We start from the raw sequence: 25,311 nt of genomic DNA, 5'->3' as shown, positions 1-25,311 counted from the left end.
ACGTTATTTTAAGCAAGTCATTAGAGCTGATACGCTTTTTCCCTTTTCTCTTAATAGGAACCACAGAGGGCAATCCATATCTGGACCATGGCCTGAGGGAAGAAGACTTCTACCCCTTGCCCCCCACAATCCCAATCCAGACACCCCCGCAGCTGCTGTTTGCTTCAGGAGGGAAGCTTTCGAACAATGCCAGCGAACCTCCTCCTGGTACACAGAGGGCCTCAGTTTGGATTTGGACTGTGACAGGAGCAATGTGTTAAAGCCCTCTCCCTCAGTGCTGCAGTCCTGATCTAGATCTGCCCCCTGTCATGGCTCCTGTTTAAGAAGAAGAAAAAGCATATCAGCTCTGTGAAGTGCTTAACGTAACATATAGTTTGACCCTAAGTTCAGTGGAGCTTATTCCCAAGAAAAAGTGCATAGGATTGTGGCCTAAGCCACATCAAAAGTGATCAACTACTTACTTAAGCTTCATTGGTTTCATGTGGTTTTAAGTTTACTCTGCTTTCTTTGGACAGGATCCTATATTGATAATTGTGCTATCTTAAGAAGGAATAATAGAGATAAACATACACCGGTTTGTTTGTGTTGTCAGATCCACTTTAGACTTTTTCTGCTGAGTAATAAACTCTGTAATAGGACAGGGCTGAGCTGTCTTATGGAACGGTTTGCTCTTCAGAACCAGTCATGGCAGTGAAAATTGACAAAGCTCACATATATGCCCAAATACACTAATGAGAATCATTATCGGCAGTAGTCCCAGAGCTCTGGAATCACTTGGTAGAGATAATCAGGCGCAAGCTTAAGACCCTGGGTCACCTCTCCCCTTTCAGTGACGCATTTGCATTGCTCCTAGAACAACAGAGATTTTCAGTCCAAACACTGCTGCAATATAAACACTGCAATACAAAACTAATAATACATATTCATCCCATCGCACTCTAAGAGACTAACATTCCCTCCTGAAGTGTACTTACTGATATAGAGCCTGCTATAGTTCAGAAATGAAAGAGTATTCAGAAGGAGCTGCTGAACCTATTTGGAAGGCTACAGAAGCTCTGTGAGCACTTCTCTCTTGCCGTACCATCCTTTCCGCTTACTCTTTAGTTCCTCTATACTCCTCCAGGGTACTTTCCAGATTAAGCCCTACAACAGGGTCACTATGGCTCTCCTAAGTGTGCTTCTGTACTTCCTGTGTTGTGACACCACAGTCCCTGCGCTGACGGTGCCGTTCACATTTCCGATGCCTGACTTCAGATTTTATCTTTGCGTTATAGTGCTGCAATGTTGCAAGCTTGTTGCAGAAAAATAGCTGTATTTTCCCGTTGTAGGAGTTTGAGATTCTGGAGATCGTTTTCAATACAATCCTGCCAAGCCGAAGCATTTTACCCCATTGCAGCATATAATCTGGAAAGCACCCAGGCTGTTAAATGCTGATGGTTTTTTAAATTGACAATGTACATAGGAAACTTGAACCTGATCCTAGTTGAGGTTTATAAAGCAAAGCTACATTTTGGAGCAGGCCACCTGCCTTAACGATCTGTCTCTGTGTGTGTGTGTGTTGGTCAAGTTTCCTTGAAGCACAACCTTTGACATCTCTTTGAAGGTTGTCAGGGAGATTTTTGTGAGGACCATGGCACAAAGGGATAGCTAATGCTTCAAAAAGAAATGGCATTTCACCTGCACTCCAAACCACAGCCATTTTCAGCCACATAGAACAGTCCAAGAAGCGCAATGGAAGTCTAGAATCTGCTTTTTAAAGCCTCTTAAGTCTTTTTTATATGAAGGACAAGGTTTTTAAATGCTATAGGGCAGCACAATAGGGAGAAGGGGAGCAATTTCTGATGTGAATCAAGTAAGAATTTTGCAAGATGATTACAAGTGTGTGTGTGTGTGTGTGTGTGTGTGTGTGTGTGTGTGTGTGTGTATCCCCCCAGTTGTTCAGACTTCCAACTGGTAAAGGTGCTTTCTGAAAATGTTGCCTGGCTTTATCTTCCTGTTTGCTGATGTATTTGTTGCTGCTGCTGGTATTATGCTTATTTTATGAAGCTGCTTTTTTTAAAAAAGGTTTCATGAAGGTGTATGCTTTTTATGAGTGGTGTTAGTGCTTTGGGAATCCTGTTGTGGTACAGAAAGGATAGAATATTTCAGCCAATTAATTAATTAATTAATAGCTGCCTAACAAATGCACTTCTAGGTTAATGTATTTTTAAAAAAGAAATAATCCATACGGTTTTCAGTTTCTGTAAAGAAGAATGACTTAGCATTTGTCTAGCATTTTTAAAGTGTTCCAAGCGCTTCCCATATATCTTAATGTAATCCTGATAACATCATAAGATAAGTTAGTATTGTTATCCCCATATTACAGCTATGGAGCTAAAGACAGGCTCTTCCAGATGACACAACAGCACTTTGAAAGGAGCTTGTGAGTAAGTTGAAGGCGAGAGTGTATTCAGCATCTGCACAGCCTTGCAGACTTCTGTCATCTTTTCCAGCAGGATCTCATGCAGGTCACAAAAGCCAGCAGGGACCTCATGCAATTTCTGCAGCATCACTTGCCAGACCTTGCTTTCTGTGATTAACCTACCCTTTCCTCTATTTGTCAGAAAAGTGAAATGGTGGGTTAATCACAGAAAGCAAGACCTGGCCATCAGGTGGAACTGTGGAAATTGTGTGAGGTCCTAATGGGTCATGTGAATGTGACGTGTATGTAAGATCTCTCTGGAAAAGCCAATGGAAGTCTGAGAGTGTATAACTGCTGGGTAAGCCCTCACTTTCTGTTTACTTGCAAGCTCTTTTCAAAGCAATGTTTATTACCTCATGGAAGAGCCCAGTAGGAGGGAGAGGTAATTTGACTGATTGATTGATTGATTATTAGATTTCTATACTGCCTTTCATTAAAACAATCTCAAGGCAGTTTACATAAAACTTAAAACAAGACTACAAATATTACACAAGTAAAATATTAGCTAGAATATAAAAATACAGATCTAACTAAAAAACTTTTTAAAAAGCACAATATAACCATAAAAGATACAAAGCAGCAGCAATAGAAACAATAATATAAAAGCTTGGGGTAAAAAGCCAAGATTTCACATGCTTTCTGTGATGGGGACTGAGGGAACGGATGGCCCCCACTCCTTAGGGATAAGGCCTAAGATCACCAAATGAGATCTTGGTAGAGGAGGGGAATCTTGAGCTGCAGCACAGTGTCTTAGCCAGTATGCGGCACCAACTATGATTCATTCACAGCTTCCAAGTATTCCTTCTCTCAAAGCTTTCATTTTCATCACTTTTACCCCACCCCCACCCCACCCCACAAAAAGCAGGTTTTATTCAAGATAGTTAGGTGTATTCCCCCCCCGCCGCCATGTAGTTTTCCAGTTTAAAAAAATAGGGATATTGAAGTTGTTTAGTTATTGCTTTTCATGGGATTTGCAATAATATATATTGTCATCATTGTATGTTATATTGCACGCAGGGGCGTAACTACCATTAGGCAAGGGGAGGCAGTCGTCTTGGGGCCCCACTGCCTCGAGGGGCCCCCCAGAGGCACATCACATGACTCCCCACCCGCCCATGTTGCACCCCCTATGAATTATGTTGAGTCTCTTGGAGATCGGCAGGAGCAGAGAGTAAAAAAACTAGATTCAATGTGAACTGGATATTCACCGTATTCATAATGTGGATGTGAGTGTGAGTGCACTATATATTGTGAAGTGTGTTTGTGTGTGTATCAGCGAGGGGCCCATTTTAAAATCTTGTCTCTGGGCCCCCTCCAACCTTGCTACGCCCCGATTGCACGTATGTAAAAATATGTAAACCAGATATGTGCCACTCATATTTAAATTAACAGTATAAATAGATGAAGCATTAAGGAGTCTTATGGTGGGTGTGTTTTCTTTGTCAACTGCATATTTTCAGCTGAAAGTTACAAGGAATCCCAGACGGTAAAGATTAAAGAAGAGCCAATGGAAGTTGATATTCATGACTCCCAAGCCTCAGTGTCGCCCAGCCAAAACATCAGTTATAGCACTTTACTCAGGCAAGAGATTACTGAACACATACAAAAGATACCAGAAGGCCGAGTGCTCCCTGAGAGAAACCTCTTCAGCCAAGATATATCAGTGAAGATGGCTTCAGAGCTACTTTTTCAATTGTCAGGTAAATGAGGTAGCTGAAAGCTCACTTTTCTGGTTTGTATCATTCTGAATTTGTGTATGTTAAGCTAAGGTTGCAATCTTCACACCACAATTATGAAAGTGTGTTGTCCTGTCAAATGAAGTGGAGCATATCCAAGTATGCATAGACCCATGCTGTAAGTCTAGAAAAGTAGTCTTCGTAGGATATAGTAGTAAGAACTCAAACATCCTGTAGCCCTTAAATATTAGCTAACACTTAGGGTGAAATTCTACGCATTAATTTAGGTATAAGCCCTATTGTGATCAAGTTGTAAGTCATGTCAGAATTGCAACCTTTGAACTCAAAGGGGAAAGCTAAAGTTTGGCCCTTGTGTTCTAGAAGCATAATACAGTATTTTATGCCACCTTATATGTACATTTCAAGACAACATTCCATTCCTAACATTTTCCCCAGTAAGCAGTGAATTACTTGAGTAAGAGGCTATTCATTCATTACTAAGAAACAGGAAAGATAAAGCATGCATGTCTTATTCTTCTGCTTTCCCCACTTCTGCTGTCATGTACAAAGTGGGACTTGTGGAATTAACCACAGTGAGTCATAAGCCTTGGGCTTATGTCATAAGCTCTTGGGCTGCCCCTTTTCATAACTTTAGGTAATATATGAATGGACTGTTAATTTTTTTCTAACACCGAGATATCTTGCCTGACTCTTCTCAATTTCTCTGCTTCTAGTTTAATACAAAAAATCCCATAATATCACACTGAGGTTGCCATTCTAGACAAAATGCATTGAAAATATAAACAGAGAGATCTTTAGCAAGACTTATTCTAGTATATGTTTTATAATTTAAATTGGAGGGAACTTTTGAATATTGAGTTGATAAATCTTTACAAGTGAGATTTTCCCTGCTTTAGACCTAGCTAAAGCTTTAAAAGGGAGAATTTTGGTTGTTTTTTCATGTTTTTAAAACAATGATTTATTTTTCTACAGAAAAGGTTAGCAAAGAGCACAATCACTCTAAAGATAACACCATCACAGCTACATCTAGGTAAGTAGTACCCATGGCAGTGCATGATGTAGCAAACTGTAAACATAAAAAGTGCTATAACTCTGCAGCATTGGTGTACTGTGCATTTTGTTTCAAAATTTAAAATGCTTCTGCATTTCAAATGAAAAATCATATCCATCATGATGCAGCCAAAGATAAGCCTATTGATCTGAATGAGAGAGTTAAGTACATGCTTAAATCTTTCCCATTGGAATCAATTGATACCTTAAAAGGACTTAACTTTGGCTGAATCATACCCACTGTGTTTGTATGATCAGTAGTATATTTCAGTTTGACATGTGATTAAAAATTAATTTGATCGATAAGCTCATAGTATCAGCAAGCTAAGGGAACAAATCAGAAGCACTGAAACTTTCATGATGTGCCTCTGTGTTATAGGGTTGTAATTGTAAAAGGGTGGGGGGCAAGGGGGAGATACCTTCTGCTGTAGCAGAATCTGTGACAGGGAGTCACAGTGGTCATGCATACTCACAGTTTCACCCTCTAAGTCTAATCCATTGTTCACCACTATGCAGTGATTGGTAGTCATTGAGTGGTATGGCAATTTCTATGGCCTCATTCCTCTGATATCTCAGTCTAGTTCAGGGGTGGCCAACCTGAGGCCCTGTAGCTGTTGTTGGACTACAACTTCCATCATCCCTAGCCACCATGACTATTGAGACTGGGGATGATGGGGATTGAAGTCCAACAGCAGCTGGACAGCTTCAGGTTAGCCACTATGGTTTAGTTCATTGGTGCTTCCCCCAGACTCAGCAGAAGCTTAAAAGGGAAAGAACAGGGGGCTATGCCACTGCCTCTACTCCTTAGTTCCTGAAAGCGTTTTTAGCAGAATATGTCAGGGCTACAGTCTCCTCCAGACTATTTTGGGAAGGCTAGTTGCTACAAGCCAAGAATGAACATCTCCATGCATTCACAGTAACAATGGTGACTAGGAAAGTTCTCCAGGCAGCTTTACACACAGGGCTTCTGCCCGGAATCTCCTTCGGGAGAGAGTGTGTGCATTCACACACCAGCCAAACTTACCCCGAAGTCCTGTCAAGATTCTTGGGCCCACTCCACACATGTCGGGCTTTGTCTTGCAAATTCTAGCTTATCTCAAGGTATTTCCGGATTTTTAAAATGCTGGTTTTAAGCTACTTTTTCTGAAAATGCAGTAGCAAACAGGGAGAGGCACTGACGTAGAATCGTTAGCATAAGAGGCATGCTCTCTTCAGAAATGCGAATCTATCTCTGTAGGAAGCTCTCCCCACCCCTCATTGGCTGCATGTGGACTTGTTTCAAAAGAAAACCAAGAGCAGAGGGGATGGGCTGCTTCCCTCAGTGCCAGGAGTGTAGTTCGAAATGGCTTTGCTCAACATTTACCCCAAAGCCTGAAGCCAAGTGCGAATAACTCTCAGGCAGCAGGACAGAGGGAAGCCAAAGTAGCTCCACACTGGCCCCGTGGGAGGTACCCATTAAGGTACCTTTTGCTGTAGTCTTCCTTTTCTAGGAACAGGACTCAGTCTTTTCTAGCATCAGTGAGTTTGATAACAAACTAGCACACAGTTCTTAGCTGGCTTGTCTGCAAGTAGGATATATGTAATTAATTAGCTCACATAATGTGTAGATAGCAGAAGCAATCAAAGCGGCAAAGATCCCTTACATCCCTCACAAAGATGCCTCACACTTTTCAAGCAAACAATGCCACATAGTAACAAAAAATAACAATATCAGCTTCTGGTCAATAGGATGGAGTCAGATCCCCCCACTAGCTTTAAAAATATCCAACAAATTTGGATAGATTGGGATCATCAAAGCAAATCCATCTGCAGATGGCAGGAGCAATCAAAATGGCATTATGCTATGGTATAACCATGGCCCTAGATTTCCGAGGGCCCACAGCATACACCCCCAAGTGCTGTATGCAGTGCACCTGGAATAAGAATCCTTTATTTCTGGGTCAGTTAAGTTCAGTTTTCATTGTGGAAATCTGCTCTTAACTTATTCCTATCAGTCTGCCTTATCATTCAATGACATCATTCACAAGACCGTGGCAGCGGGGAGGGCAGGGGGAAGGCAGGGTTGGGCATACCTTCCTCCCAAACGATTCACAGAGTAACTGAGCCATGTGGCTCGCATGCCCACATGATGGGTGCTGCCACAAGTCTTGTGGCGTCCTGGAGGCTGGGAAAATGAGTCCCGGCCTCCAGGTATCCCACAATGCATTGCGCGATGAGCATGGTGCACCCATGAGTCAGGTGATCTAGGTGCCTGAATCTGTGTGCATTCAGGCTGCATACAGCCCAAGCATACACACAACCCGGGCCCCAGGATTGAGGCCATGCTTGTGCCCTCTATCCCTGGTTAAGAGCCGGGGCTAAAAGTTGGGCTTGCAGCGGAGGCAGTGCCACAATCGGCCTCAATCCCGGTGCTGCACATGAGCAGCCCAACCCAGGTTGGACTGCTTTAGCCTGGGTTGGGCTGCTCATGCACACAGCCTCAATATGTCACAGCCAACTCACTCAGAAGTTCATGTGGGGGTCATGTGAAGTGAACGTCGCACTTCAACAAGCAGGTGTCATAAGAACATAAGAACAGTCCTGCCGGATCAGGCCCAAGGCCCATCTAGTCCAGCATTCTGTTTCGCACAGTGGCCCACCAGATGCCACTGGAAGCCACAGGCAGGAGTTGAGGGCATGCCCTCTCTCCTGCTGTCACTCCCCTGCAACTGGTACTCAGAGGCATCCTGCCTTTCAGGCTGGAGGTAGCCCACAGCTCTCTGACTACATTTTGTCTGTTGGGCTCACTATGAACTCAAACTTTCTATCTATGTATGGTAGAAATTAGCTTGATAGGCTGCAAAAAACGGCATGCAAGCTTCTCAGTTTTGTACTATTAGAGTTCTCAGTACTCCCTGTCACTGCCTGAAATGACTTTCTTGAATAACAAGTCAAATGTTTTGTCTTAACCAAAGATGGGGGCGGGGGGGACTGCAGCAAGAACTCTTAGCATTAAAAGGCTCCTCAAGGATAAATGCATTTCCACCTCTTACTAAGGGCCATGTTGGCAAAAAAAATTGTCCTCCATATAGAAAAATATTTGGACAGGATGTGTCAGGTCTTTATACTGACATTTACTGTATCTACACCAGCTGAATTAACTTGGCTTAGACCTGCTGTTGGCACACATGTTTGAAGTGTGAGCTCTTTGCAATGTGGCACTCCATAAAACCTGATATACTGTGCCTTGTCCTGAAATTCCTCTGCATATACTCTACTGGACTTCATGAGCATGTATGTCTCTTTAAAATGTCCCTCCTAATATTGCTTTTCTAGAGCTAGTCATAGCCAGCAGAAGAAAATGTTTATTCATAAGTGATGGCAAGGAAAATGTTTATGTTTTGCAACAGAATTGTAAGGTTAAGGGTTACATTTACCTTACATTTTACCCCAAATTATTGGTACAAAAGTCCTGAGTTTGGGGATTTTGGTGTTCAGCTTGATGCACAGACACCAATCTACAATTCAGTAATGGTACTGCTAACATCACATTGCAAAATATATGTATTGGCTTTCACGCTGATAGAAGATTTAATCCAAATGATGCTCTAGAAATGAGTTTTGATTCTAGTTACTAAATCACTCTATCTTTTATAGACTGTATACTCTGAGCAATAAATTCCTAATCAGAAACATCAAACATATTTAACTGTGCACTAGCTCCATATTTCCTAGTTAGTGTTTTGTGCTTTAAAAAATTCATTTTTTTCCCTCAGCCCCTTTTTTTCTGATGATACATTTAGACAATCACCATTCACTTCCAACTCAAAAGACCTCTTGTCTAGTGAGACTGCTGTTCATGGAAGGACAACAGTACCAGGTATGACACATTATTTCTTTGGTAACAATAAGATCAAAATACTGCAATAAAAAGTCTCTATCCTGATACATCAAGTGGAAATAGTACACATCCTAGGATAATAATATAATCCTGAATTTACTTTCCAAGTGAAATATATCTAAGTCAGAATTCATAAGCCTGGAAAGAATGTTTGGCTAAATAAATTTGATTTAAATTAGCATGAATTAATGTTACTTTTGAATTATCATGCATTGGATACTTCAAATAAGAAAAACAGTAATAAACCATTTCCACAGACTGCAGAAAATTGCACTGCAATTTAATGCAGTCTTTTCTGGACAACAAGGCATTGAGCCCAAAAAAATACTGTGAAAAGGAATTTTTCAGCACATAATATTCTGAGGAGAATATTTGTTTATAACATTTACTTTCTCCCACAGAATGATTGGGTTGCTTTTCCACCTGCACATATCAAGTTGCAGTGTTGTCACGCTGAGGTCAAGACTACCTTTATTTTGGTAGCTAAACTTCTATAAGGGTTCTCTTCTATTTTTTGTTTGATTTTAGAATTTATAATTTACCTCCACACTTATCCAAACACCCAAGTTCATATGTGAAAGCATTTTCTATTTTCAGCTTTGCCTTTAAAGTTCCAGTTTTGTAAATAGCCTTTAAAAGTGTTTTTGTGGACCCGTTCACTGTCTATCCAAAAATATTTTCAAAAGTATCTAACAGATTGAAAAGAGCTGGAAATGATTGTTCTGGTTTTGAGACTATTAACACTTATCATGTATATAGATAAGTACTTTGCTATTGCTATTGGCATGTACAGATGTGCACCTAGGTAATTTTTGATCTTGGACCTAAAGGCCTTTGGAGGTTCCCCTCCCCTGCAAATTAAGCATCATTGTGGCACACTTTACCTTTTATGCTCTACTGGGCGACCACACTACCCGGGACAGACTAAAGAGGATGGGGGGAGGGGCTGTGGAGGCCCTTGACTTTGGCCCGGAAGTCCAGGGGTAAGAGCACCTTTGTACACATACACTTGAAATCCTTGTATGTCTTTGTAAGCCTGGATGGCTGTGGCCATCAGCACTAAAATTAAATCAAATAAGGGGCAGGAGATTCAAGTGAAAGCACCTAACAGGTGAAATGTTTAGTAATTACTTCTTCATTTAAGGGTGACCTGCTATAGGCTGTGTAGAATCTCTTGTGGCTATTAAAAATATATATTTTATTGTCATATCCTTGCCTGATCTTCCTAAAGACACATAATGTGACCACCATCTTTAACTTAACTGGCAAAAAATATTATTAAATGCCTGCCATGTTGCCTAAGATGCTGCTATAGTCTGTCATTAATTCCAGTTAGGGCAAATTCTAGATTTGTTCATACATTGTGGTATTGTCCAGAGGTCTTGCTTGGGATCAAAGTAAGAGGTATTCGGGAGGGGGGAGGGATGGTGCTTTGTTTTGGTCCCTTCAGTATTGTCACTACTACTACTACTACTTACTACTACTACTACTACTACTACAAAACAGTGACGTATTTCTTCTGCAATGCAGAAAAAAGATGAAAGCAAAGCTCTGGCAGTGCACATAGTTATATACACCCTTCCAATATCCTTGCTTTGGATCCAAGCTCTTGGATCCAGGAAGGAATTCACATAAAAGTTAAGACAATTGTGAATTCAGACCTCCATCTGTCCAAACAGCATTATAAAAGCCCTACTCACACATGGTATTTATAATGCACAGACACTCTGCGTACAGCGTAGGCACACACAGTCATTCATGCCCTGAACATAATGTATGTGCAGTAGTCCACTTCCTAACTGTATCCTGCATTTCACAGGGCCTGCGCTCAGCTTCACATTTAAAATGAAGTCATTCATTCAAACTTCTGAATAGGGCTATACTTAATGACAGTTCCAAGGGCTGTGATACTAGGGAGGTATCAGAAAAACGTGTTTCAACAAAGATGCACAAGTGTTGTAAAGGCTGGTACCAGTAAGTCCAGCATGTACATTTGGGGTGGCAGAAATATATATATTAGCTGTATCACAAAGGACAGTAGATTCTGTGGCAGGTTTCCAAATGTCAAATGAGAATATGATCTGAGGACAGTATGTCAAGGTATTTTTGTAAAGAAAGTAACACAATATAAATAATGACATGGCTCTAAACCAGGGCTGCTCAACTTCGGCCCTCCTGCAGATGCTCGCCTACAACTCCCATAATCCCTGGCTATTGGCCAATGTGACTGGGGATTATGGGAGTTGTAGTCCAAAAACAGTTGGGGGGCCTAAGTTGAGCAGGCCTGCTCTAAACTAAGGCTCCAGGCCCCAACCCTTTCCTATCTTCATTGTATATGTTTAGCATTAATGTGCTTTAGAAATTTAATATGCTCCTTTGTAAATTCCTTTATATATAAATTGCATATTCATGTTCTGTAGAGGTGAATATACTCCTTTTAATTCATATTATTTGCAAAAGTCAAAGCTTAAGGTATGATATGTGAGCCCATCTAAAGATTCTCGCAAAACATTATCATAGGAAGATCAAATTATAGTCATAGGGCAAGGTCATAGCTCAATTTTAAAAGAACTGCAACTGCTTAGGGCTTTATATATTTCTCATACATGTTCTTGTTCTTTGAATTTTATAAGCCTGAAAACTTTCACTAAAATCTTCAAATTGAGAAAGAAAAATCAGCTTTGAATAAAAGGAATCCCACCATAACTCTGAAATGTGTTGCCAAGTTACAAAAGCAGCTGTCTCCGGCTACATGCCACACTTTGAATACACCACACACATCTTGTCATGTCACACAAGATTATTTTTGCCCAGAGGGAAAGAATGGTAAATTCCCACACTCTCAAAAAAGTTACAGTAAAGAGGAACTACTAGTGGGGGAGAGGGGCAAGCAGGAAAGTGAGGAGAAGACTGTATTTGATAACACCAGAAAGACAAGCTACTTTCTAAACTAAATAGCAGAACTACTTAGACTTATGATTTATGCAAAAGGGCATACAAATGTACAACTAAAAAGAGAGCAATAAGAGAAAGGTTCACTAGAAGGGCATGACACATGATTCATGGTATCTAGTTAGATGGAGTCATACATTTTCTGAAAACTTAGGTTTAGTTCTTGGAAATCATGGCTAACAGGTATTGGGCCGGATTGGATGATACTTCTCCCCCAGTCTAACTCATTGTGTAGAGGTGAATGAGTGCTCATCTGCCCTCCCTGGCACCAGCTCCACCAGTCTTGCATGTCCATGAGTGGATTCAATGTCTGAATACAGCCTACTTATGTAAAATCTAATATAATTGGTCAAAATTGCACAGTTGATCTGGGGGAAATCCAGTAACTGACTTGCCCATTTTGTGTGCGGGCTTTCATGCACTTGGGCCATATTTGGATGGTCTGTCCCCATGCTGGAGTGTGAAGCCAGCAAAAGCAAGGTTGGGGAGGCAGTGAGAGGGAAGACAAAGATTCTCTCCCCTCCATGTGATGGACTAGATCAGAGAAAAAGTATCATCTGTTCCTTCCCACTGATTGTGCTTTGCCCCATATTTGTCCATCCCTGTGGCAACAAGTTCCATAGGTAGATTATGATGATGAAGTGCTGCTTCCATTTGTTTGTTTTAAAGCTGCTGCTTATCAGTATCAGTCAATGATAATTTGCTGCTGTTGTGGTTTTTAATTTTGAAGGCATAAATATAATACCTTCCAGTTCCAACTTTGCAAGCCACTCATGATTATGTGAACATATTAGGACTGTGCGCTGGATGCTTCTATCCCAGTGAATTTGCGGCATCTCCCCTACAGTGCCATGCAAAGGTGGCAACTCCCAGCATGGCCATCTCCATGCAGATCCTAACATTTCTGGCAATGAAGGTGGTGGTGGTCCTACAGGAACTGGAGTCTGCAGAGTCATCCAGGAAGGCACATCTATCTATCTATCTATCTATCTATCTATCTATCTATCTATCTATCTATCTGCCAGTCAATCAGTCCATCATATATAAATGATAAACATGTAACATGGGGATACCAGGAAGAAAAGCAGGGTCATCTGGGAAGTATAGTTCCCCATAGAGAAGGCGCTGGGCTAAACTACACTTCCTCAATATCCAGGGGTATAGGTAGGGGAGAGGGCGCCCATGTTCGCCCCTCTCCTCGGCAGCCCTTGGAGTGAGGGAGACAATGAAGAAAATGGGGAGGGGTGGAGCTAGGGGGACCTTAGGAGCTGGGGGATCTTTGAACCCATCTGCTCAATTATAGCAACACCAATGTCCTTGCAGGCCTTCCTTGCACACCTTCCACAGGCTTGAGTTCCGGCAGAAAAGCCCCCCCCCCACCAGCTCAGGAAATGTTAGGAACTTTGTGGAGATGGCTATACTGGGAGTAGCTGCTTCCAAATGGCACCAGAAAAGTGCTACAAATTCATTGGAATTGGAGCATCCAAGCACAACCCTAGAACATACCGTGTCCTTATTGGAGTAATCTTTTTCTGCTAAAAAGCCTGAACTGTTCAAGGCCTTTCTCAGAAGGAAGGTAATCTGTCCCCATGATAATTTTGAACTTTTCCATTGCCCCATTCCAGCTTCCTCCAACTTTCTTGAACTGGGACAATGAAAAACTGCATAGAGTATCCTACATGCAGATGCATTATGGATATGTTTGCTGTTCTAAATTGATCCCTTTTAATTCCAAAGATTCAATCAATCATCTTTATTACGGTCCAAGACCAGCATCAGATAGTACAGTAGAGCATGATTAAAAGCAATTATGAAACGGTAAATTCCAAAGATTGACTATTAGTTCTTAGAGATGTCCCCAAACCTCAAGAGCACATGTTCCTTGCACGCCTGCCTGTGCAATCCTTGAAAGAATTCTACTTTCTATAGCAGTCAAAAACAGACCAAGATTGGTTGTGATATCCAAACCAACGGATCTTCACTTATTCTAACCTACTAGCTTGGTTAAACTGAGAACTTTGTTAAACTGAGACCTCCCAGAGACAAAAGTTTGCAGTGGCCTACAACTTTGAAAAACAAACAAATAAAACTGAACCCAACTTCAAACTGTGAATTCATATTTCAGTTTCTTTCAAGCAAGTTGATAAGTTGATAAGCCAAGATTGGTTGGTTTGGCCCTCACAACTGAACTTGGTTCTTTTTTAACCTCAGCTGGAAGTATCTGTGGGTCACGGGGGCAGGAGAGGGGGAGCACACAATCCAGATGCTCGGGGACATCATGGAGAACCAAGATTTAACCATGATTCCATGTGATTTCTGAACCAGCCTGTTGAGTTTGTCTTTTTTATGTTGTCCCACACTGAGTTGATATTTTCAGTGAGCTCTCTAGTAGAACTGGACCCTTTGTGGGTGGGGGGTGGGGAGAGAATAACAGTAGAACTTGAGACTAATATCAAGAGTCCGAAGCATCTCAGAAAACATTCCACACATAGAGGAGTGTAGCTCACAACTTGAAAACCTATACAGCAGTCAGTATGAAATACAGCTGATCTCATCCCAGTGATAGATCTGCTACTGACAGCACCACAGCAGCTGGCTCTTACTTGTCAGTCTGAAAAGAAAAGTCAGTAACTGCATGCAAACAGGGACTGAAGTACCCTTTCACTCCATGAGACATCATCCTGAGGACAGCATTGAGGAAGCTGTCAGTGCCAATAGACATATAATGCCTAACATCCTGTGAGTGATAGCATACGTGCTTCTTTACGCTTTAGACAGCTGCTGATCTGTGTAGATGAGAGTCCTGCCAGAATTTCCTGCTTGGGTTAGCTCAAGTGTAGATTGGCTGAGGTGCACCAATAGAGCTAAGAATAGTACGCTGGGAAGAGGCAGGTTCACCTAATCAGAACTTGCTTAGGTAGGACTTAAGAACTGGCCAAGGTAGGGTATATGCCAGAGTTCAGTGCCATTCCAACAGTGTGTTGTGACCTCCAGAGGTAATGAAGGAGAATGAGCTTCTTAGAATCCTAATCATTTCAACCTTCATTTTCCAAATATTTCTAGTCTTTACTGTGGCAGAGCACACCTTTTAATCTGACTTCACTGTGTGCCTTTCTCTTGTTGTAATCTTTCCCTGGCCACCAAAACCTTATGCTGTATCCCTGCCCCTTTGTAACCTTTGGCTCGGTTCAGACATCATACCAAACCAGAAGTTTTACTTCTTATAGGAACTCACCCCAGGGTTTGAGATTTCAAACATACAACAGGCAAATGATTATTTAGAGTTCTTGGTCTGCTTTTGTTTTCCATCTGTTCAGCATGGCGCTTCACAAGTTTACTCCCATTTCCATCATATAGCATCCTTTTGAGGTAGAGCAGCAGCCAGAACTGTGGGTTGCCAATGTAATAGACAACCATAATTAGCAAAAAATGTGGTCTGCAAATTAGCTTCAAAACATAGTTTTATATCCTGGTTTGGCATTCTCTTGCAAATCATGATTTGTGAGCCGACACAAAGGCTCAATGTAAAAATAAACCATGCTTTGTGTGATTTTTGGAATACAACCTATGGGCCAGTTTGGACAATGTCTCTTCCGGCCCGTCGTTATCTCATGGGAGGAGGTCATGCGTATTCATGTTTCTTCCCCATCGAGCATCCTGTCCTGCTGCCACCTAATCATGGTCAGGGGGGCAATTCAGATGAATTATTCCTACACACTATTAGGGGATGCTACATCAGGGGGACTAGTATGCACCCATCCTCCTCCCCCATGTGATTAGGCTGGGCCAGTCAGAGTAATGTCTGAACCATCCTATGACTCTTTTTATAGTCTCTGTGGGTCGTCATACACTTATCTGTTTGCCATGTATGAATCTGTCTCACTAAATACATGCTCTTCTGTCTGTGTCCCAGGGCTACTGCAGACTTCTAAAGCAGCTCTGACGCTATTCAGAAGCAGTGGTTGCAGAAGCCGCGTTTCTGCAGCTTTCCCCATTCGCAGCAATGGGGAGACCATTGAGCAGAAGTGTTGCTTCTTCAAACCACTGCTTCTGAACAGCATCAGGGCTGCCTTAGAAGTCCGCACAGCCCCGGGGTACAGCATAACAGAGTCATAATGCTGCATGTTGTGTTAGCCGATGAGAATCTGTCCATATAGCAGCCTTCTTTTGAGGTATTAAACGTGGGTCATATCAAAGCCTCATGGCTGGAGAATTTTAGGGTTGAGATCTCTTGGTTCAAAATCTTGGGTATAAGCAGAATCCATGTGTTACATTTAAAATGATTGATCATGAAAAAGCTAGATACAGCTTTTGGCCATGGATACAGCTTGGGCCCTGGGTATTTAAGAGAACGTCTTCTTCGCTATGAACCACACACCACCCATTGAGATCATCAGGAGAGGTTCGTCTACAGTTGCCACTGGCTCGTCTGGTGGCTACTCAGGGACGGGCCTTCTCCATTGCTGCCTCGAGGCTTTGGAACATACTTCCGGTTGAAATAAGAGCCTCCCCATCTCTTACAGGTTTTTAAAAGGCAGTCAAGACACATTTGTTCACCCAGACTTTTAATTAGATACTGTTTTGTTTGTTTTTTAATAGTATTAACCTTTTAAATTTTATATTGTTGTAATGTTTCAACCTTTTTATTTGCTATTGTTTTGTTGTAAACTGCCCAGAGACTTGTGTTTTGGGCGGTAAACAAATATGTTAAATAAATAAACAAACAAATAAATTGTTTTCAAGTGTTTCCATACAATCACAACAGCTTAGTTTGAAAATGCTACCGCAGATCTGTTGTCCTGAATAGCCTTATCCTGATAGCTACAATGCTAAATCAAGTACTTATCAATTGCAGGCATATTGCAATATGATTATTATATGCTAATTACCATGTGAGTGGTTGTTTAATTTTGTTCTATAGTTTAGCCTCCAGTTCCTTTCAAGATATGGTTCATAGTGTACAGTCCTCAATTCTTTGGTGAAAACATTAAATTTGTCTTATGATCCTAAGCCACTGGAAACATCTCAGCATGGGCTCATAGGCGGGGTGGGGGTGGACTGGGAAGCACAAAAGAACACAAAGCAGCCTGTAATGAAAAACATAAAAGAATTAGAGAGCAAAGAGCCCGAGTCAGGAGATATTTTAACAGAAATGGAATAAGAAAGAAAATGTTAAAAGAATTACTTTGAAAAACAAAGGTCAGCAGTAACATCACAACAATCCTATATTGGCCAGGAAACCCATGAAATAAGATTGAATTTTTAACAGCTGCCTGAAATGAATCTGTAGATTTGGAAGTCAGAAGGATGATGATCGGTCTCTGGATACTGCAACCCAAGCATATTGATAATTTGTGCTGAGTTCTATATTAAGCTGAAGGAGACAGGGACTATAAGTTAGTGTCAAACACACTGGGCCACCACACAAGTACTCAGGATGGGGCATATCCCCAAGTATAGCACAACAGCAGCACAAAGTGTGATGTTATGACAGTACTTCAGTTTACAGCAAAGCAAGTATTTGGGGTTGTAGTTCATGTTTCTTGCATGAACGTCTGTGTGAACAGATAAGAGTTTTAAAATGTACTCCAGCAGAACGGTGTCTCAGGAAAATCCAAAATAGGATATCTCCTATGAGATATATCCAAATTAAATCTTGGGCCAGTGGCATACTTCATCTGCCCTCTTGACTTCACAGGACAAGGATGTGTGCATGCCATGAACGCATATGTCCTTTCCCCCTCCCAGTGCTGAGGGGTGCCATTAGTTAATTGAAGGGGAGTGTTTCATTTGAGCCACTCTATATGCAGCTCAAATACTATCTTTAACTAGTAGAGGAGTGATTCAGATAAATCTTTCTGCCCCCCTGCCATAATTGGGGCAAGGTGTCAGTGTGTAGAGGGAAAGGATACGTGCATCCTTATCCCATGGAGTCTGCTTGGTGGACAAAGAATTGCCTGAACTGACCCCTTTATGGGGGCGGGGTGTGTGTGCTGAAAACATGTGGTCAAAATGAGTGAGGAGGAGGAGGTGGAGGAGGAGGTATCCGCAGTGATTAGATGATGTGCTTAGGAAATTTCTGATGTGGCTCATTCTTCTAGGCAAAAAAATCACATCAGGAAATGTATCCCATTGCAGATTTTCACAGATAAATCCTTATTATCCAAAGAAGAAAGCATTTCTGGATGCCTGGATATAGCCAAAAGGAAGGGGGATATATGGACTTATTTATACATTTTTGTCCCACTTGTTCTGTAAACTCTAGGCAGCGCACCATAAAGTATTATGTACACTTGCAGAGAATAAAACTACATGCTGTATGTTGTTCTGTGATTCTTTTTACAGACCTTTTGTTGCTCTATCCCGTATAGTTTCTGAGGCTGACTTGAAGGGGGAGAGAGGGGCTTTTTATTTCCTCTTGCACTATTTTCCCAGCAAAGATCATCCACACAAGTTACTTCTACCCCATACCTGCATCTTTTCTCCAGTGGGAGTAAAAGCAGCTGGGTGGGGGTGTGATTTGGGGTGGGAAGACATCACATGGAAAAGGTTTAAGTCCCTCTGCACCAGTCTCCTCCTTCAAGCTGCAGCCTCAGCAGCTGCATTTTCTAACACAAAGTCTGTAAAATCTTGGAACTCCACATAATGTAGTCTGCCTTTCAAATGTCTGAATAGAAGAAACATAACTCGATTTTACCAGAAAAGCCCAGAAATAAATTTCATTTAGAAAAGAACTCACCGAGGCTGTTCTCATGCACAGGCAAAACTGGGCTAAGAAAGCCCAGCCTGGTTTCGCCTACACGTGAGAACTGTTGGGAGCCACTTGACTCCCAGCGGCTGCAAAACCTCTTGGGAAACCTGCTTTCGAAATGAGGGGAAGGGAGCAAGTGCTCCCTTCACCTTGGTTTTTTTTATCGACTGCCAGCCCCAGCTGCTTGCAGGGAGACTGCAGGGCTCCCTGCTGTGCAGGGGGAATTCCCGTAATGCACCATGCACTTGCACGGTGCATTATGGGAGTTCTGAGGGCCTCCCGGCTCCCAAACCTCCCTGCTGTCGGCAACGGCGGAGGATCATCTGGGTGCACAATCCGTGCACCCAGCAAAGAGTAACAGATTGTCTGCAGTGGAGGTAAGCTTTTGAAGGTTTCCTCGCCTCGCCTCGCCTCGCCTCTTTGAGCCCTTTCTCATGATCATCAGAAAGGGATCATAGTGGTATTTTAATGTTTGCATAAGTACATCATTCACGTAGGGCCAGAAAGAACTTGCAGAAAGCCAGTCTTGCACTTCCACAGCTTCTGTATACTAATAGTTCAAATGGAATCTTCTCCTACAAATTAGTCTTCACCATGGAAATATGTTACATTTTTTGTCTTTTCCTTTTTTTAATTTAAGGTTTTTTGACATTTTGTATTTGTATTTTACAAACATATTTCCCAGTTTCCGCCCCAAGCCCAGTTTCTTCCTCCCCAGGCCAGCCTTTGCATTCTGCGCTGGCTGAGGGGAGGTGAGAAAACAAAGGAGGGCGGGGAGAGAAAGAGAGCAGAAGGGGAGGGGAGGAAGAAGAAAAGGAATACACACCATTGCATCAATAGATGTGGGTAAATCAAAAGGATTTTTGTTCTAAGAATAATTCAAGGAAGTTGTCCCAGATTACTGACCATTTATCCAATTTATTTACTATTATGAGGGCCCGTTTTTCATGTGCCGCTAACTCAAGCAGGTCATGCACCCAATTCTCACTTCTAGGGGGAGTGGGAGATTGCCATTGCCATAATATTAATCTCTTGGCTACCAGTAAGCCTCTCCATAGCCATTGTTTAGAACTTGATTTTAGTCCCCAGGGGGTTGGGATATACCCCAATATTGTGTTCAGGGCCTTCAGTGCAAGAGATGAATCCATCACTAAATTAATTCGTGTAATAATCTCCCTCCAGAAGCCTTGCACTATGGGACAGTCCCAGAACATATGTGTTAAGTTGGAGTGAGGGATATTGCATCTGTACCAGTTACTATTTGAAGCCATGTTTAATTGTTTAAGATATAGATGGGTCCAATAGGCCATGAAAATAATCTCTGTTGTGCACAATGTTATTTAACTATCAGGAATACATTTGTTTAGAATGAATATTAATTCTAAAGGGGTTTCATTTTAATGTGCAAGAGAAGAGAATAATAGGTATTAAACCCTCCTATTCTGCTATTTTATGGTTATTGAGGCCTGACTAATTTAGAATCAGTAGCCAGAAACAATTGGCTTATTAACAAATATAGAAATCTGCTAGGGAAAAAGACAGTTGCTCCCATCCAGGTAGTGGTTAAATGAAAATGGGAACTGAGGTTGTGTATAGTTTAGTAAGAAGTTGGATGCCACTAATCAGTGGGGCACTAGATTCTGGCAGCTACTATATATTGGATCAGGGTCAAAATCTAAAATTCATTGTGAACATACTAGCTGAAGACCCATCAAAAATATCTGGTGGAATGATGGGGAGCAGTTGTTGGTTTTATGTGTCACCTTTATCCTTTTTCACTTACGTTGATCTCCTTTCCCTTGCTCCTTTAAAAGAATATGTGTGTAAACCACTTCTATGTAAACCACTCTGGAAACTTTGTTGAAAAGCGGTATATAAGTAGTAGTAGTAGTATTTCTCTTTCTTCATTTGTGCTTGGAGAACTCCTCTTCCACACTTGTTTTTCTAGCCCTCCCCCTCTCCTTTTTCTTTTCTTTTCGTCTCTATCTTTCCCACCATTTCTTCCTTCTCAGCATTCCCTTTGGCTGTTGGTGACAGTCGTTGGTTTTATGGGTCATGGTTTGTTGTTTCTCCCGTTGTGAGCAGCTGCATTATTAACTGTGATTTGGAGATGGGGCATGCAGCATGGTTCACAGTCGGAACATTGTGACTGTGAACTGGGCCATTTCGAGTGTTCTGAGCTCAGAACAGAACACCCTTCAAATGAAAGGCCTGTTCTGAACATAGAACAGAATTACCCCATTGTGAGTCAGAACACTCAAAATGTTCCAAGCGACTCTCAAATTGTGTTCTTCTGGCCTCTGTGCATGCGCGGCAGCCATTTGTGTGGTCAGCATGTTTTAGCAATAGCACTTACATTTATATACCGCTCTATAGCCGGAGCTCGATTGGTTGTTCCATTGGAATGATCTGGACATTTGCATTCCATTCTGAGCTCAGAAAATGCAAATGCTGTTCCGTGCACATCCCTAGTTTGGAGCAGTAATGATGACGTTTCTTAGATGGTCAGCAGATGTTATTGGTAAACATGAACATTGTGAAAAGGAAAGTAGGCAGCAATGTAGAAAACAGAAAAGTAGAACACAGAAAAGTAGAACATTGCAGTCTGTTTGTCTTCCCAGAGGCTCGGGCCTCTTCTGAAAACAATAGCACTTATTTTAAATGTAATTAAAAGTACTTAAGCTTCTGAGGTAACCATTTTCGGTAGGAGGATGGCGTGTATATCAAGCCTTAATTTTCTAAACCCTGCAGTGTTGTAGAAAAGTGATGGGAAGTATAGTTTTTGGAGCATTAACAACCAACACATTGCACACACTTGGAAATTATATATATTAATTTGACTGGGCTTGGAAAAAAGAGTGTTATTTTTACATATAGATACTAAATGCACCTTTTGTATTTCCCACATTGGCTAGACTGTACATTTGATTTAAGTTTACATAATCCAGATATACACCAACTTAGCATGACAAAGGCACCTTTAGTATCGTGTGAAAATGCCTTGAATCTTGCTGCTGCTCCCCCTACTCCCAAACACACAGGTGATCAGTTCTGATTACCTTGAGAATGGGATGCCTCATAAGCAACAGCCCTCAACTAGAATTTATATCAATTGTGCAAATATACTTTGTGAGACTGATTCGTTTTTTTAATCCAAACAAGTTGTCACATTAGGACTAGAATGCCCATAGAACTCTACTAAGAAAAAAATCCAGCATTCTATAACTAGCAAACTGAAATTCCGTGACTAAAACCTATTGTTACCTACCGTAATTGTCAGGGTTGAGGGATAAATCCAAATAAATAACCAAGGCTGCTATCTTATGTACACTTACTTGGGAGCAAGCTCCACTGAACGTCTGAGGCTTGCTTTTGATTATGCAAGGTAGGGTCATGATGCATTCTTGTGCACACTTGCATGGGATTAAGTCCCATTGAACTGAGTGGGACTCACTTCTGAGTAAAGATGCAACCAGCCAGACTGTACATCTCTGATCTGCAAAATACAGACTAATGGAAGGGAAAGCAATGTGGGCACGACTGTAACATTGGTAAGAAATAGTTTAGTAGAGACAGAAAGTGAAGTTAATGGTGGTAGGACCAGGAAGAATCTTGAGTGAATTGTGCCATTTTGGCACAAAAAGCCCCGGCCAGAGTGATTTGGGCTTCCTAAGCCAAATTAACTCATTTTCTTGTGTGTGTAATAATCATTCCTGACCATTTGCTGCATTTTTTAAAGGTCAAGATCTGGGATTCTCAGGAATCCAATAGGCATAGCAGCAGATGTTTGTGATTCATGGCATCATCCTAATCAGATAGGTTTCCAGACAATGAAGTAATGTTTTGGTTTTAGCTACAGCTATAATGAAGCACCTTAAATGGAGCAGCAGGGAAATGCTTGACTAACAAGCAGAAAGTTGCCGGTTCGAATCCCCGCTGGTACTATATTGGGCAGCAGCAATATAGGAAGATGCTGAAAGGCATCATCTCATACTGCGCGGAAGGAAGCAATGGTAAACTCCTCCAGTATTCTACCAAAGAAAACCACAGAGCTCTGTGGGCGCCAGGAGTCAATCAACTTGATGGCACACTTTACCTTTACAGCTATAATGATAGTTATTTAATTCAGTTTATATACATCCTTCCTAAAGTGGCTCAGGACAGTTTATATTAAAATAAAAAATGCATAATAATTTAATAATTTAATTTATTATCCCTCATCCAGCCCATTACTGCTGTAGGCAGGCATTTAAGGGGCTAATGACATTTCCTAATATTGATGACAATAAATCTGGATGTCATCAGCATATTGATAACACCCAGCACCAAATCCCTGATCACTTCACCCAGCAATTTCATGTAGGTGTTAAACTAGTGACAGAATGGAACCCTGGGGGACTCCATCCAGTAGCTCCCATTTTGAAGAGCAACTGTCACCAAGTGCCACTATCTGAAATCTACCCGAGACACAGGAGACTGGAATGCTTTCCCAGTGGCTATTCGCTCCACTGTCTCCTTCACAGTTTTTAGAAAGCATGTGAAATCTTGGCTTTTTACCCAGGTTTTGATATGATTGTCTCTGCTGCTGCTGCTGCTGCTGCTTCTTTGTATTTTGTATGGTTATATTGTGCTTGCATTTTAAATCTTTTCAGTCAGATCTACGTTTTTATATTCTAACTTAATATTTTAATTGTGTGATTTTTATAGTCTTGTTTTGATTTTTCTGTGTGAACCACCTTGAGATTGTTTTAATGAAAGGTGGTATAAAATGATACTATGGTCATTGGTATCAAAAGCCACTGAGAGATCCAAAAGAACTAGCAGAGTCACACTCCCTCTGTCAGTTCCCTGGTGAAGGTTATCTGTCAGGCCAACCAAGGTCGTCTCAACCCCATAGCCTGCCCTAAAGCCAGTTTGAAATGGGTCTAGATAATCAGTTTCCTTCAAGACCGCTTGGAGTTGGTCAGCCACCACCTTCTCAATCATCTTAGCCAATCATGGGAGGTTATTAAAACCAAATGATTGCTCCATTTAGTAATGAAGTTTGAAAACCGAGGAATGAATGTATTCAAACTGCAAACAAGGAGAGCAAACGCCTGCCACTGACTGCTTTGTGTTCTCCTTTGTCAAGAGGTACAGTAGAGTTATGAGCATAGTACATTGTTCTTAGTCTAGATCTGTCAGTGAATTAAACATTTGCCCCTCTGTTGGTTTCCTTGGCCCTGTGCCAATTTATAATCCTTTTTAAAAGTTCTCTACTACCTTGCTGTCACATCTTGTAACTCAAACTGAGCTCCTGATACCTAGATAAGTGATTTCCTTTGTTTCAACTTTCTTTCCACTTCAACAATGTGCCCAGATAATTTCAACTATTGTCAGGCTGAACCTTCCTTTATCTCTGTGAATTCTATTTCACAGTGCAATGAAATATACATTATTTTCTAACCCATTCATCACAGCTCAAGCATAACATCTTGGCTTTTCCCTCCACTTGAACCACTGTGCCTCACATCCTCATGTTGCCTTTCCTATATCATAGAAGAAAGAGGGTTTGCTGTACAGAGCAGGCTTATTCTTGACAGTGCTGGTTACCAGAAACTAGGACTAAACAACAGGAGATGGAACACTTCTTTCCTGCTTTATGACTGCCTCTGAAGCACCTAATACTGATGGCCACTTTCAGGGACTGAATCTTGATCTGAGATGAGCTGCAGATCAAACTCAGTTGTAGCAGTTTTCAGAGGAGAAGATCTGGGGATTTTTGAGATCTGGGTTTTTGCTATATGTATTAGCAATAAGCTATATGCATAGCAATAAGCAATGCCAGCATGGGTATTTAGCAATACCTGTGCTGGCATTACTTATGGTGGCCCTCGTTATTCGCGGGGATTCCATTCCAGCCTACAACTGCAAATAATGAAACCATGAATAATGAGACCTTGAGTGTATGGGAACTGGGGGGGCTAGGTTCTGGAGCCCCAGAAATTGATGGAAAACTCACAAAAAATCGGGGGGGGGGGCAGAAATAAGGATGGAGCACAGCACTGTACCTTCGCCACTTCAGCTCTCCAGGTTCTCTAGCAGTGATCCCCAGCTCCTCCAGTAATGCACAATAGTGAAGTTTCCCCACTCCACAGTTGAAGCCCAACACTTAGCAGCAGAAACCCCTGGCCTGACTGGTTGGGTGGTTGGCCAGAGAGGCAGCACAGAATTCAGTCCACTTCAAAGTCCACCACAAATTGGCTGTAGAGTTGCAGCACTTTTTTTCAAATTGAATGGCCCATTTATTTATTTATTTATTTATTTATTTATTTACATTTATATCCCACTCTTCCTCCAAGGAGCCCAGAGCACTGTACTACATACTTGAGTTTCTCGTCACAACAACCCTGTGAAGTAGGTTAGGCTGAGAGAGAAGTGACTGGCCCAGAGTCACCCAGCTAGTATCATGGCTGAATGGGGATTTGAACTCGGGTCTTCCCAGTCCTAGTCCAGCACTCTAACCACTACACCACACTGG

General features: G+C 41.6%; 1 protein-coding gene across 10 annotated transcripts in view; it reads left to right on the top strand.

Moving 5' to 3' along the window:
* The window catches only part of ZNF827 (zinc finger protein 827), a 164,869-nt gene that overhangs the window by 95,677 nt on the left and 43,881 nt on the right, over positions 1-25,311 (top strand). For all 10 annotated transcript variants that reach the window (XM_053252223.1, XM_053252225.1, XM_053252224.1 and 7 more), the window contains 3 exons: positions 3,922-4,161; positions 5,131-5,188; positions 8,964-9,067. In XM_053252223.1, the coding sequence (XP_053108198.1) occupies positions 3,922-4,161; positions 5,131-5,188; positions 8,964-9,067 (402 nt within the window). The remainder of the gene's footprint in view (positions 1-3,921; positions 4,162-5,130; positions 5,189-8,963; positions 9,068-25,311) is intronic.

The sequence above is a fragment of the Hemicordylus capensis genome, chromosome 5, assembly GCF_027244095.1.
Source record: "Hemicordylus capensis ecotype Gifberg chromosome 5, rHemCap1.1.pri, whole genome shotgun sequence".
Classification (NCBI taxonomy): Eukaryota; Metazoa; Chordata; class Lepidosauria; order Squamata; family Cordylidae; genus Hemicordylus; species Hemicordylus capensis.
Note: the sequence above shows the minus strand (reverse complement) of the source record. Positions and strands in the feature narration are given on the sequence as shown.